Raw genomic sequence first — 14,271 nt, 5'->3', positions numbered from 1 at the left:
GACGGGTCCTCGCCTGCCCTTTGGAACTCCCTGCCTCTTGATTTCGGGCAGGCGCCTGCGCCGTGGCGATTCAGGCGCCTGATGAACAACTCCCCCCCCCCCCCTCAAATTTCTAGTTACAGGTAGGTAGCCGTGTTGGTCTGCCGTAGTCGAAACAAAACAAAATAAAATAATAAAAAAATTCCTTCCAGTAGCATCTTAGAGACCAACTAAGTTAGTTCTTGGTATGAGCTTTCGTCTCCGCAGGCGTGTCCTTTTTCGCCTGCAATTCCCACTCGCGATTTTACATTAGTATTTAACTAAGAAATTGGTGGATTCATAGAGGAACAGGGCTAAGTGAAAATATCCACTGTAAATAGGCGCATCTGGATACTTGGTTACCATTTAACTGAGTTACGCTGCAAAGGCCATTTGCAGAAGGGCTCCTGTTGCATTACCTGCAATCACCTGCAGGAGTCTTGGGGTTTTGTGGACACGTGTATGTGCAAATGCTCCCACTCTTTCCGCCCCCTTTCCTCTCCCCGCCCCATCCTTTTCCAGGATGTCCGCGTTTCCGCCGGCTTCTCGCCCTCTTTCAAGATGGCGCTGTGGCGTCACGTCGCCGGGCAGCCCGTCGCCTCTTCCCACCCTCACCGTCTCTCCTGAAATGGCGCCTGTCGAGGACAGGAAATGAAGGTGGGACGGGGGCGGGCAAAGGAACCTCCTTTTGCGTCACTTCCTGCCAGGGAAGAGGGGCTGCGGTCTCCCTCTTTTGCAGAGCTGCGTCCTTGGCGCCTTCTGGGACCGGGTGAGATTCCTCTCTCTTGTCCCTTGCGGAGCATCGCGGAGAAGTAAGAGCCCCGGGCTGCAGGCGGAGGCGGCGTGGAGGGACTGTTCAGCTTGTGCATGGAGGTGGGGGGGGGACGAGGGGGGGCTCCAAATCTAGGAGCAGAGGCTATGGGGTCTTCTTCTTTTCTTTAGCGATCCCTCGTAGCCAAGTAAGATTGCCTTCCATGAACACATTCTTAACAGAGGACAATTCTGGATCCACACGCCCTTCCACAGTGGGGACATAGGTTTCTGGGCGGGAGTTGATTCCGGTGAGGGTTTGCCATAAGTGCCTTCTTCTTAGCTCGTTTCACCCTTTCATCCTGAGTTGAAGAAAAAACATTCTTCGAAGTCCAATACTCCTTTGGTAAAGGCTGTTCTCCAACCGGAGCGCTCACAGGCCAGTGTTTCCCAGTTGTCGGTGTTTATACTACTTTTTTTAGATTTGCCTTGAGACAGTTTTTAAACCTCTTTTGTTGACCACCAGCATTACACTTTCCATTTTTAAGTTCGGAATAGAGTAGTTGCTTTGGAAGATGATAATTGTGTGGTGGAGTCTCCTTTTTTGGAGGTCTTTAAGCAGAGGCTTGACAACCATATGTCAGGAGTGCTCTGATGGTGTTTCCTGCTTGGCAGGGGGTTGGACTCGATGGCCCTTGTGGTCTCTTCCAATTCTATGATTCTAATTAGGCATCCGCACAACATGACCAGTCCAACACAGATGATGTTGAAGTATCATTGCTTTGACACTGGTGATTGTTCCTTCTTCCAGTACACTGACATTAGTTCACTTGTCTTCCCAGGAGATGTGTAAAAATTTTCTGAGACACCGTTGATGGAACCTTTACAGAAGTTGGAGATGGCATTTATAAGTGTTCCATGTTTCACAAGCAGACAGTAAGGTTGGTAGTACAATAGCTTTGTAAACAAGCATTTTGGTGGTGGTGGGGAACCACACACACCCCAACTAGCATTTTGATTTCTCAACGAATGTCTCTGTCCTCAAACACTCTGCACTTCAGTTAGGAGAATACAGCACTTGCAGAGCTCAGACGATGCTGGATTTCGGCATCAATGGCGGCCCTTGTGGAAAGATAACTGTCCAGGTAGGAGAAGTGATTAACACTTCCCAACATAACACCATCAAGTTGGATTTGTGGTGCGGCAGTGGGGTTGTTTTACACTTGTTGGTGCAGCACTTTGGTTTTTTGGATGTTGAGCGATAGGCCAAGCTTTTTGTAAGCTTCTGCAAAGATATTTAGCATGGTTTGGAGGTTGTCCTCTGAGTGTGCACACACTATGTTGTCATGAGCATACTGAAGCTCTACGACAGAAGGTACGGTAATCTTGCTCTTTTATTTCAGCCTGCTCAGATTAAAGAGCTTTCCATCTGTTCGATATATGATTTCTACTCCTGTAGACAAAAATGACAGTCCAAATTCCTCATTCATCAGTTGCAGTTCTGACTTCATTCATTGACTGAAAACACCGAAAGGCAGGAGCAGCCAGGCCGACTCATCTCACAGAAATCCCTTCAGGTGCCTGCACATTTTGCATGGTAACTTTTCTAGTGTTGTTGTTTGTTATTTATACCTTGTCCATCTGGCTGGGTTTCCCCAGCCACTCTGGCTGGTTTACAGCATATATAAAAACAAATTAAAACATCAGATATTAAAGACTTCCAGATATACGACTGCCTTCAGATGTCTTCTAAAAGTTATGTAGTTCTTTATCTCCTTGGCATCTGAAGGGAGGGCATTCCACAGGGAGGGTGCCGCTACCAAGAAAGCACTAGGAGAAATAGGGGCTTCTCCTCTTCCTTCCTTTTTAACTTTGAAAAGAAAGTTCAAGTCAGTGCCGTGGTATAGTCCAGGCCTGATTCCTTGCAAGGCTCATCCACGCTTGCTGAGGAAACATTTTTTTCTTCTCCTGACAGTGTATCCATTTTATAACAGAACAATGTGTTTGTGCTTTGTAGGACTTTTCTAGCACCTCTAATTTGGACAGACAGAACTTGGCAGAAGAAAAAACAGATTCTTTCTGATCCCTTGGAGGTTTCTTGAGAGCACAGGTGGATGAACAAGACTCAGCTGACCCTGGAGGAGGAAGAGGCAATTTCATCCTAATGGGGAGCAGCAGGGGATTCTGGGAAAACTCTGTGCAGATCCTGGGTGAGGAGGACACCCTTCGCTCTGATGTTCAGAGCCAGCAGTTCTGCTACCAAGAGGTCAAAGGTCCCCGAGAGTTTTGCAGTCGACTCTACCACTTTGACTGTCAATGGCTAAAGCCAGAAAGGCATACGAAATCTGAGATGCTCGACTTGGTGATCTTGGAGCAGTTCCTGGCTGCCCTTCCACCGGAGATGGAGAGCTGGGTGAGGGAATGTGGAGCGAAGACCAGTGCCCAGGCGGTGGCCCTGGCCGAAGGCTTCCTCCTGAGTCAGGCAGCGGAGAGAAAGGAGGCAGAACAGCAGGTGAGACTTTCCTCTGAATACTCCCAAGGGGCTCTGAACATGAGGTAGGGTATCCTGAAATTCTTGACCAATGGCACATCTTTTTTGGAAAGCATCCATGGAATGCTATCTGATACCCCTAGTGTTTTTGCCTCTGCCGTTCCTTTTCTAACTCTGTTTGGAATACTTGTTGAAGTTCCTGCATTGCAGACTAGATGATCCTTGGAGTCCCTTCTAACTCTGTCATTCTGTGATTTCAGGGAAATTATCTGTTTGCAGAAATGGGCACGGATTCCTCTGAAGCAGAGAGGATTCTGTTGGATACCAGAGAGAGGCCTCTGGGTAAGGAGGAATGAGTTATTTCTCTGTTGGGTCACATTCTGTAGATTTTGAAACATAGCAGTGGGTTATTTGAATCTTTTGGGGGAAGACATTTGGGGCAAAGAACCTCCGGGGGGGGGGAATGTATATTTACACAACTAAAATATGAAATGGGTACAAACATCCAAACATAGTAGGGGAGGCCCATATGTAGTTAGAGATGCACTACTTAACCTCCGAGAGAAGCAGACCCCCTTTGCTTCCCACTTACCTTTGTCTCTCGCAGGTGACAGAAAGACATCAGTGAAACCTCATCCATATTTCCATGGCAACGGAGGGGAAGTGGCAGCTGTGGAACCAGATCAGGTAGTGGGAAGGAGCATTGTGGGGAGAGAGGCCGAGGGTGGGGCAGCCAGGTGCCTCTGTGCCCAAGCTCCTGTCAAAGCTGCCCTGAACAAAGGCTAAAAAGGCCATTTGAGAAGGTTTATTTACTAAGAATAAGGAACAGCTTCCTCACCTCAGCTTCCGAATGTCACTTATATTATCCCTGTCATTTCCATTTTCTTTATAAGGTTATAATTGAATGCTACAACAGGTTTCTAAGAAGTGGACGAACCATAAAAAGAGTGGCCAGGATTCACCTAGCCACCCCAATCAGTTGCACAGCAGGGCTTTCCCCCTCTATCCTCTCCCTTCCCAGGTCCCCATTCGCCGCCTGAAGTCCACTTTAGGGCATTAGGAGTTTCCCCTGAAGAATTTGCTGCAAATGTGCAGCAAAACAATCCCATTAAAACAACGCAGTAACCAACAGGCAGAAAACAACAGAGCAATGTGTAGTAGATCACCTTTATGCTGTCTAAGTGGAGGACATTTTCCTTCTTTTAGGGTCCAGTGTGCTTTGAAGATGTCGCTGTTTGTTTCACAGATGAGGAATGGGCATTGCTGGATTCTGACCAGAGAGCTTTACATAAGGAAGTCATGGAGGAGAATCGTGGGATCATGGACTCACTTGGTAAGGCTCCCTGCTAGTTCATAATATCTGTTTTGAAAATCATTACATACCTCTTTGTAACAAATCTCCAATATTTTGATGGAGCTCAACAGGGCTACTATAGCACCTGAGATTCTAACATCCCCACAGCTCACCTTGAATGGAGGGCTGCCTACTGGTTGGTCTGTGATTATTCTTCCTCCAGTTGTTACTATTATTATCATTCATTTCGTTTCTCTATCACTTTATATTTTTCAGGGGGGAATCAAAGCGGTTTACAACCTACATTAAACTGCAAGTAAAACATTACAGAAGAAAGTTAGGCTTGGCTGAACTGTTCAGTCCTTTTTAAATGTAGGCTTCAGAATTGTTAGACAAATGGAAGTAGCTTTTGTCACGTTTTATGTTTTTGCTGCTGTCCATTTTCAGTTGGTCAGAGAACTTACTGACCTTTGAGATGAAGCAGATTCCATGATCGGGTCAGATCCAACCCAGAAAAGAGCCAGGCTTTTCAAATTCCAGGTTCCCATAAATATGTCCATAAATGCTAGTCAACAAAGGCAGTGAACTCTGTAGGAAGACCTCACATCTGACCTCTCGTCAGTTCTCCCTCTATCACAAGCAGTTAGCATTATTAAATAATTGGGGACTCGATTTCTTCCTGTGATTCTAATCTGTTTTTCTCTTCAATGTAGGTGGTGATAAATTAGAAATGATCAAGGGAGACCATGGCAGAATCCACACAATGAAGAAGCCACATAAATATTCGGAGGGTGGAGAGAGATTCCGTCAGAGCTCTCATTCCACCTCCCATCAAATAAACCCCATTGGGAAGAAATCCTATCAGTGCTTAGAATGTGGAAAAAGCTTTGGTCGGAAACGAACTCTCACAGCCCATCACAGAGTCCATACTGGGGAGAAACCGTATCAATGCTTGGAATGTGGAAAGAGCTTCAGTCACAACAGCAATCTCACTTCCCATCAAAGAATTCATACCGGGGAGAAACCCTATCAGTGCTTGGAATGTGGAAAGAGCTTCACTCAGTGTGCAACTTTCACTTCCCATCAAAGAATTCATACCGGAGAGAAACCCTATCAGTGCTTGGAATGTGGCAAGAGCTTCCGTCACAGCACCGCTCTCACTTCCCATCAAAGAATTCACACTGGGGAGAAACCCTATCAGTGCTTGGAATGTGGAAAGAGCTTAAGTAAGAGCTCTGCTCTCACTTCCCATCAAAGAATTCATACAGGGGAGAAACCCTATCAGTGCTTGGAATGTGGAAAGAGTTTCCGTCACAGCACCGCTCTCACTACACATCAAGTAATTCATACCGGGAAGAAGCCCTATCAGTGCTTGGAATGTGGAAAGAGCTTTGGTCAGAAGGGAAAACTCACTTTACATCAAAGAATTCATACTGGGGAGAAACCCTTTGAATGCCAAGAGTGTGGAAAGAGCTTTAGTAAGAGCAACCATCTCACTTCCCATCAAAGAATTCATACAGGAGAGAAACCTTATGAGTGCTTGGAATGTGGAAAGAGCTTCACTCGGAAAGAAAGTCTCGCTTCCCATCAAAGAACACACAGTGAGGAGAAACCCTATCAGTGCTTGGAATGTGGGAAGAGTTTCAGTCGAAAGGAAACACTCACTTTCCATCAAAGAATTCATACTGGAGAGAAACCATATCAGTGCATGGAATGTGGAAAGAGTTTCAGTCACAGAGCTAATTTCATGGCCCATCAAAGAACTCACAGCGGGGAGAAACCATATCAATGCTTGGAATGTGGAAAGAGCTTCCGTTACAGCAGCAATCTCACTGTCCATCAAAGAACTCACAGCATGGAGAAACCATACCAGTGCTTGCAATGTGGGAAGAGCTTCCATCAGAGCAGCGCCCTCACTTCCCATCAAACAATTCACAGTGGGGAGAAACCATATCAGTGTTTGGAATGTGGAAAGAGCTTCAATCATAGCAGCACCCTCACTTATCATCAGACAACTCACAGAAGAGAGAAACCATTTAAATGCCAAGAGTGTGGAAAGAGTTTCAGTCATAAGGAAAATCTCACTTCCCATCAAATAATTCATACAGGGGGGAAACCCTATCAGTGCTTGGAATGTGGAAAGAGCTTCAGTCACAGAACAACTCTCACGGCCCATCAAAGAATTCATACCGGGGAGAAACCTTTTCAGTGTCAAGAGTGTGGAAAGAGCTTCCGTCAGAGATCATCTCTCACTACCCATCAAAGAACTCACAGTGGAGAGAAACCATATCTGTGCTTGGAATGTGGAAAGAGCTTTAGACACAGTCGCACTCTCACTTCCCATCAAAGAGTTCACAGTGGAGAGAGACCATATCAGTACTTCAGATATGGAATGAGCTTCACTGGCAGTGACAACCTCACTTCCCATCAAATTCCCAATGGGGAGAAACCATAGCAGTTACTGTTTACAAATTTAAATATATGAAACTTTAATTAGTAGGTGGGTGAGTATTGCTACGGAATTCGTATTATCTAACATTTCTTCATACTACGTGCCCACATCTGTGAGGTGCAAATCATTGGCCAAGGTGTTGGAATACCTTCTTCACATCACACCTGGGGAGAGAGTCATGCATGATTTGGCAACGCAACACTGATGAGGTTGCCTTCAATCAGTGCCATCTAGTTGTGTACTGAATTGACCCTCCCTCCTGTCAATATCAATATTGCCTTACAAAACTCAGAACCCCAGAAATGTGGGGGGAGTTGTGTAAACGTGTGTCTACACAATAACAGTTTGACAAACAGTTGTGAGCCCTACATTGAAATCCCCGAGGTTTGACTCTCACCTTAAAGCCTCTTGCAGCAGAGTTTAATAGTTTGAACAGCAATACCACAGGGATAAAAGGCTGTGAAGCCTATATTAGGAATCCTTTCTGGGCACTTGGGATTTGCTACCCCGTCTCTTCCCTTTTTACTAATAATAAGATCAGGCTTTCAAGTAAGCATAAAAGTTTTACCTATAATAAATCTAGTGTTCTTCAAATCAGTATGAATATAAACAAAGGCACAGCACATCTTAGATTAAAAATTACAGAAGTTAAGATGAAGATCCTTTATGTGAGCCTGCAGAGTAGCCACACATCCTTCCAGGTTGAGAGCATGGTAAGCAAGAGAAAAAAAATATTTGTAAAAGACAAATAGACCTTTTTACTCCTGCCCTTGGAGAGAAGAGGGATCAACACCAATCTGAACCTTGTAGCCTTCTCCAAGATGTAAAGACTGCGGTTCTTAACTCCTTGCTTACTGGCAATCTATTCACAGTTGTATTTGTCTGCATTAAACTTCACACAATAAATACAGTCAAGTGAAGAAGTGTTTTCAATATACCTCTAACTCAACATATTTATAATGTGTAGTCTTCTGTTTCCAGTTGCTTCCAAGCAATGCTATTGGCCCGATAGCATTCCAGGGCCACCACAGAAACAGAGTGAACTAAATGTTCTTAAAAGAACAAGGAATAGAAGGGGATTCCACAGAATTAGTACCAAAATTCTAAGAATTTTGCAAAACCAGTCTGTTCTAATAAATTCCCCTTAAAGAGACAATGTCCCAGGCTTTGCATGGAGGCGAAGAGTGTGAGTGTTACATAAAGTTAAGGGCCCACAGATGTCACTGCCAATGACTTGGATAAATTTGTTTTGGCTTCAAGCTCTGAACCATACAATTCAAATTCTGGCTAAATTCTCACATGAAACAATTAACCAAATTCAATTTCTGGCCTTAAGCCCTATACCTTTGCTTGCATGACCCTTCAAATATATATTTTTAACAGTTGCCAACCAAAGGGAAGCATGTATCAGTTAAAACTCTCTGGAGCTAAAACTTATTTACCCTTTGCAAATGGTTTGGAAACTATGGCCTCACTTATTGCAAAGAGCTTCATTGTCAGGGACAGCTGGATGGGAAGAGTAACACAGGGACACCTTTTAATTGTAAAAATAAATGTTGGACCTTAACATTAAAAGTCCAACATATGTGAGGTTAAATATGCCTTAAGCCATCCTTGCCGCCCACATTCTCCACTAGAACAGTTACATGTGTCTGAAATAACATGCATGTCCAGCTCTCACGTGTATTCACACACAATGAAGAGGCTTTGGGAGCTTTTGCTAGAGTCATAACATGCATCCTTTTATGAATATGTGTTTGCCTTTAACCCTACACCAACACGAAGTTATTACATAGGGCTTCCGTTTCCAGTAGTGAGCACGGGATGTTGCTCTCCCAGGTTCTCCGAAGCCCCAGGGGTGTGTGTCCTTGGGTGAAGATATTGGTTTAGCATCCCCCTTAATCCTTCTGATGAAATTGGGGAGTGTCATAAACTTGCAGACACCTTATAATGTCTGCTTTGGTCTTGGACGGAGTTGGAAAACTTCACTGAGAAAGGAGGGGCAGGGTTCTGTCTTTTGATGTGACTCCGTTCTCGAGAAAGCCTCCATCAACAACCATGTTTGCTGTGAATCTCCTTTGATTTCAGACAATTGGACTAAAGTGAAGAGGTGCCCCAGCCTACATGATGTTAACCAAAGCTGCTGGAGACTATTTGACTGTTAATTGAAGGTTTCGTAAGATGCTAATTTCTGCTGTGAGGGGTATTGGAAATGGGAGGGTGGATGGTTTCTTCGTATAATTTTCGTCTTAAGGATTTTTCTCAGCTAACCTCTGCCGAGCAGTGGAATTGTAAGAATTTAAGAAGAGCGGACCTTAAATATAAATTAACTTTCCCAGCTAAAAATTGATGGATCCTGTATGCAAATGAATTATTGGATGGTGTGTGTGAAAATCTGCCTGGCTAAAGGGGAGGGAAAGGGTCATTTAAATACAAATGTTTTTAAGGAATTAGTCCTTGTCCTGTACAGGCTCTTGGAACAAAAAGATGTAATAAAAACTAGAGTAAAGCTGGATTTAGAGACGATGGACCAGAGCATTTGGCGCGAGAGAGTGTGAAGCAGCGTTTAAATCCCAAACTGTTGTAACATTATAAAATTGGATATACCTGGTAAAGAAGAAATAATCTGAAATTGTGAAGTATAGAAGATGGCTTGTATGGACCTAACTGAGCATAGGGGAGAGGATTAAGAAAATTCTAAAATATATTTTCACGGCAATAATGTTCACTCCCCCTCCCACCTGGTATTAGGCAAGGAGGGCAAGAACATGGGCAGACCAGAAGCCTGGGAATATGATATCACCAATGACCCTTTTGCTATATAACAGTGAGAATCAGGAGATCCTGTGGGTTGTTTGTGTGTGTGAAGATGGAATGGAATACTGCGGCTGAAGAGGACTTCTTATTTACCATCACCAGCCAGACATGTGCACATGCAAAACGCCAGGAGAAATAAGTTGTATTTGTGGGATATTGATGCATAACCAGTGATTTTTGTGGGCTGACAAAGTGAAGAGTAACTCTATTTGATATTTTGGGAATATGTTATAGTAAAATAAAAGTCTATGCAGGAATTGAAATGTGTACAGTGGTATCTTGTTTCCTGAATGGCTTAGTTGTTGAACAAATCGGCTCCCAAACACTGCAAATTCGGGAGTAAGTATTCTGGTTTGCGAATGTTTTTCAGAAGCCAAATGTCCAGCATTGCTTCCACTTGAGTCCAGGAAGCTCCTGCAGCCAATTGGAAGCCGTGTCTTGGTTTTTGGATGGTTTCAGGAGTCAAACGGCCTCCCAGAACAGATTAAGTTTGAGAACCAATGTACCACTGTACAGCCAATGGGAAATGAAGAAAGGGAAAAGAATAAGTGATAAAATATTTTAAGTATTGAAATGAAATTAGGAAATGTATGCTATATTGAGCAGTGAGTAAGGGAGGAAAGAGAAACATGGATCCTGGGTGGGAAGTCAACTTTTAAATCTGTATTAAATTTGTATTAATTTGATGTTAACTTGATGTTAACTTGTTGAAAACTTTGAAAAGCAATAAAAATTAATTGGACCAAAAATGTTTTTACACAGAGGAAATATAAAGATTTGTTTATTATATGAAATGAAAGTGACAGAATATATATAAATGCTGCTTCAGGCAGCAAAATGACAATTTAAGCAGGCAGCAGATCCTACAAGACATACACACCTTGATCTAAAGAGCAGAAAAATCCCAAAAGCCTATGGAAAGGGACAATTTTGCCCGAAAACTCACATTAATATCAAGCCAAGAAATGTAGGGGGTGAGAAAGTCTATAGCTGTCGTTAGGTGAAGCAGATGTGCACTGATTCCTTAGCAGCACTGAGTAAGTTCTTCTCTGTTGCAGCTGGAAGAGCCAACTGACTTTTTGGAATATGGGGTTTTTATAGCTTTTTGGTCAATGGAGAAGTGAGGGGGGGGTGTCTTGAGATGAGCAATTCCAGCAATTCCCATAGTTCTGTTGTCTTTCTGCCAGAGTTTCCTGACCATTCCTCACCTCTCCCGTCTTGCAAATATTAAGAGCTGCCTTGGCTGCCTGGCTTGCTCACGACTGCCAGTCTCCTTGTTCCTGCAAATACTGCAAAGCCAGTCTCCTTGTTCCTTCAAATACTAAATATGTGAACGTGCAAATGTGCTACTAGGCTAAACAGGCTGCTCTTCATAGAATCATAGAATTGTAGAGCTAGAAGGGACCTTCAGGATCATGTGGTGGCCTGAGCCAGAGGGGAGGGGGGGAGGACGGCTTCTGAGTTCTGTGCAAAGCTGAGCCAGGGACCTGGGCAGCCCCCAGGTGCTGCGGCTTGTCATGCACTTAGGGTGGGCACTGGCCTTTGAGGGCAGCCTCCCCATGGGGCTGCACTGAATTCTTCGTGAAGTGTTAGGGATTAGGGTTTTAGGGGTTAGAGGGTTAGGGTGGGGTGAGGGTTAGGGGTTAAATGTTAGGGGTTGGGTTTAGGATGAGGGTGTAGGGCTAGAGGGTTGGGGGTAAGGGTTAGGGTTTAAGTTTAGGGTTAGGGTTGTGGGAGAGTGCCAGCTTCGCTCACTCCTTCAGCTTAGTGATATAAGGAGCATCTATTTCAGCAGTTTGCTCCTTACTCTGGTCCTCAGCGTATCTTCAGCAGCCAGTTTGATGATGACTTTAGCCAGTTTGTAGTCTACACTATGTGCTGACCTGATTACAGTCTGCAGAATTTTATCAATGCACAATCGATGCTTTGGAGAAATCTGCAGAAAAGAAGGAAATGAGAAAGGAAACCAAAAGTCTCATGCCAAGTGCCAAAGGTGGTTTGTGGATGCATGCAAAAAGCAGCAAAGCCCAAAACGGGATTCACTCAAGGCACCCTGCAAAAACAAGAGAAAGGGAGCTTCCGTCTGAACCCAGACCTGACTCCTCAAAGAACCCACGCTGGGGAGAAGCCACAGAAATGCTTGGAGGGAGAGACAGATCCAAGGTGAGCCCAAGCCTCCATAGCCCTCACTTGGAGGACTGCAAAGCTTTCCTCTCACAGAAAAGGGGTGAATCCTGAACTCCCCCACCCTTGTGGACCATTTTAACAGTTGGCTGGGGCTTCTCACCTGATGGCCAAGCTGAAAAAACAAAACAGATTCCTTTGCAGACAGAGGAAGGTCCTTGGTTGCAGCAGCTTCCATTTAGGCAGGTGCCACAAAGGGGCCTGCTCTGGTCACTGCTGATCGACCTGCCTTGCCACCACACCCCAACATCAAGACAGAGCAGTCCTCCTTGTGTCCTCCCCGTGAGCCATACTTTTTGCTTTTGACAGGGTTGTGATAATGTAGAAACCACATTCTAACACTGCTTAGATGAAAAGGCTGTCCAAAGTGGCAGACAAATGCCACAAATGATGTGTAATCATTGGTGGTCACAAGCAGACTGGATCCAGGAGACCCCTCAGTTTCCTCCCGCTGCCCTTTTGCAGCTAAGCCTTGTTGCCATTGCTATTTAACATCAACCTGAAGCTGTTGGGAGCAGCCATGAGACATTTGAGAGCATCTCACTATCACAGGCTATTAAACATTGAGAGAGTTAAGTCTTCACCTGTCTCCATGACACCTTAGGCAGATCACCTCCTCTCAGGAGAGGGTTCCCAAGGACAGGAGTCGGAAGGACAAAAACGTTTTCCTTTAGGAAACTGCACTGTGTGTGTGTAGAACTCACATGGACAGATGAGCCCTAGAGATACCTTGGGATCAGGACCTGTACCACTTAAATATGAATAGTTATGCCTCAAGGTGTCCAAGTGGCCCCAACAAAGCTCCCCCCCCCCGGGATGAATCCAAAATGCCTTTTCCACTAGTGATGGAATACGAATCAGCTCAAAGGAGCAAGAAAACAAGAGCCGATCAGTTTGCAGAAGGCGCCTGTGACTCCCCTCTGAGCCCCAGGTCTCCAACAAAGGAACAACAGGGGAAGTGTCAATATCAAATGTGGCATTTCACTGATAAATGTATCTATGTACTGGCTCAGTGGGAAAACTTTAGAAATTCATAATAAATCACTTGTATCAATCCCATCAATTCCAATGGCATTTAGGACCCAGGGAAGGTACTATAAGGGGAGGGGTGAGTGAGAGTCATGACTGGTGATATTCTGCCCCGAGTGTCAGACAGGTAACCATCTCAGTCACAATGCCTACCCACCCAATGACCGACAAGACAAAGGTGTTTATTTTACTTAACTCAGGGATGAAGCAAGTGTCAATGCTTTCCTTTGTACTGTGATGGAGTGTATAATCACTCACAGGGAAGGGAGAAGGGCTGAGTACCTTTTGCAGCCAATGTGGTTTCTGGCAAATACTGACCAGCCAGGTTGCTGTTTCCTCATCAAAGGAAATTTACTCGGGAGTAAGTTTACGCAATGAAGCACAGAAATGAGAAAAAGCTTGAAGAGACAAACAAAAGGGGGGGGGGAGTTTTCCAAGAAAAGGGGCTAAGAAATCCTATCGGCAGAGCAGATAGACCGGGCCGCCCCTTCCCCCCCTTTTGCTTTTGGCTCGTTTTCCTTTGGTTCTCCTCCTGTCCTCCTCCTGCCTTCCGGGACCCACCTCGTGGGTGAGTGTGGGTTCCCTTCCATCAGGTAGACCGGGCCCCGAGCGGTATATCTGGTTACTATGTCACCCGGTGGAAGGAAAGGAGCGGCCACCGTGCCTATCTCTTTGTCAGCTGCCTGGGAGCGCCCCTGCGCTCCTAAGCGAAGGGGCTCAGCGGTTGCCCTGGTCTATCCGCTCGGCGATGCCACAGAAGATCCACGGTGGAAGGGGCGTCCCGGTCTACCCTGAAGAAGGGAACGGCCTCCCAGTTTAGCAGCTGGCTGGATGGCGGCGCCCCAGCGCTCCCAAGCAAAGGCATCGACAGCTGCCCTAGTCTACCCGGTTGGTGGCACACGGTCCCGGTCTACCTGGAGGAAGGGAACGGCTACCCCAGTCTAGCAGCGGCCCAGAGGGCCCTTCACATGCTTCTGACTGAGGGCATCGGCGGCCGCCCGGTGTACCCGCTGGAAGCCACCCCCCTCGACGGCCACCTTGTCTACCTGCTCGCCAGCCGGCTGGAAAGGAACCGTTGCGCGAGTTGGCCCAGTCTACCCACAGGAAGGGAGGCCGAGCCCGCCCACCTCGCTCGCTCTGCAATTCCACCCATTCGTGGCTAGGCGGAGAAACTTGAGAAAGGGGGACAGGCGATCGACCCATAGACGGGGGCAGGACGGGAGCTTCCATTACCTT

At 45.6% G+C, this 14,271-nt stretch overlaps 1 protein-coding gene across 18 annotated transcripts; it reads left to right on the top strand.

Moving 5' to 3' along the window:
* The first annotated feature begins 197 nt into the window (after nucleotides 1-197).
* Nucleotides 198-10,085, top strand: LOC309520216 (uncharacterized protein). Of its 18 annotated transcripts, none has more exons than XM_082201746.1 (8): nucleotides 671-787; nucleotides 1,611-1,709; nucleotides 2,228-2,345; nucleotides 2,786-3,280; nucleotides 3,520-3,601; nucleotides 3,867-3,946; nucleotides 4,466-4,592; nucleotides 5,267-10,085. In XM_082201746.1, the coding sequence occupies exons 4-8, from the start codon at nucleotides 2,933-2,935 to the stop codon at nucleotides 7,006-7,008; spliced, it is 2,379 nt and encodes a 792-aa protein (XP_082057872.1). In that variant the 5' UTR covers nucleotides 671-787; nucleotides 1,611-1,709; nucleotides 2,228-2,345; nucleotides 2,786-2,932; the 3' UTR covers nucleotides 7,009-10,085. The 18 variants fall into 18 exon arrangements, with proteins under 18 accessions (XP_082057881.1, XP_082057872.1, XP_082057883.1 ...); XM_082201757.1 differs by having other exon boundaries at nucleotides 2,172-2,345; XM_082201750.1 differs by lacking the exon at nucleotides 1,611-1,709 and adding an exon at nucleotides 926-977 and having other exon boundaries at nucleotides 766-861; nucleotides 2,262-2,345.
* Nucleotides 10,086-14,271: the final 4,186 nt, after the last annotated feature.

Source organism: Podarcis vaucheri (assembly GCF_965113315.1).
Source record: "Podarcis vaucheri genome assembly, chromosome: 15".
NCBI lineage: Eukaryota > Metazoa > Chordata > Lepidosauria > Squamata > Lacertidae > Podarcis > Podarcis vaucheri.
Note: the sequence above shows the minus strand (reverse complement) of the source record. Positions and strands in the feature narration are given on the sequence as shown.

What these genes read in the sequence shown, in the direction of transcription:
- LOC309520216 (XM_082201755.1), top strand. Translation starts at nt 2,933, where the DNA reads ATGGGGAGCAGCAGGGGATTCTGGGAAAACTCTGTGCAGATCCTGGGT. An exon ending in GAAAGGAGGCAGAACAGCAG is followed by an intron (nt 3,281 to 3,519) that starts GTGAGACTTTCC and finishes CTGTGATTTCAG; the next exon opens with GGAAATTATCTGTTTGCAGA. An exon ending in TACCAGAGAGAGGCCTCTGG is followed by an intron (nt 3,602 to 3,866) that starts GTAAGGAGGAAT and finishes TGTCTCTCGCAG; the next exon opens with GTGACAGAAAGACATCAGTG.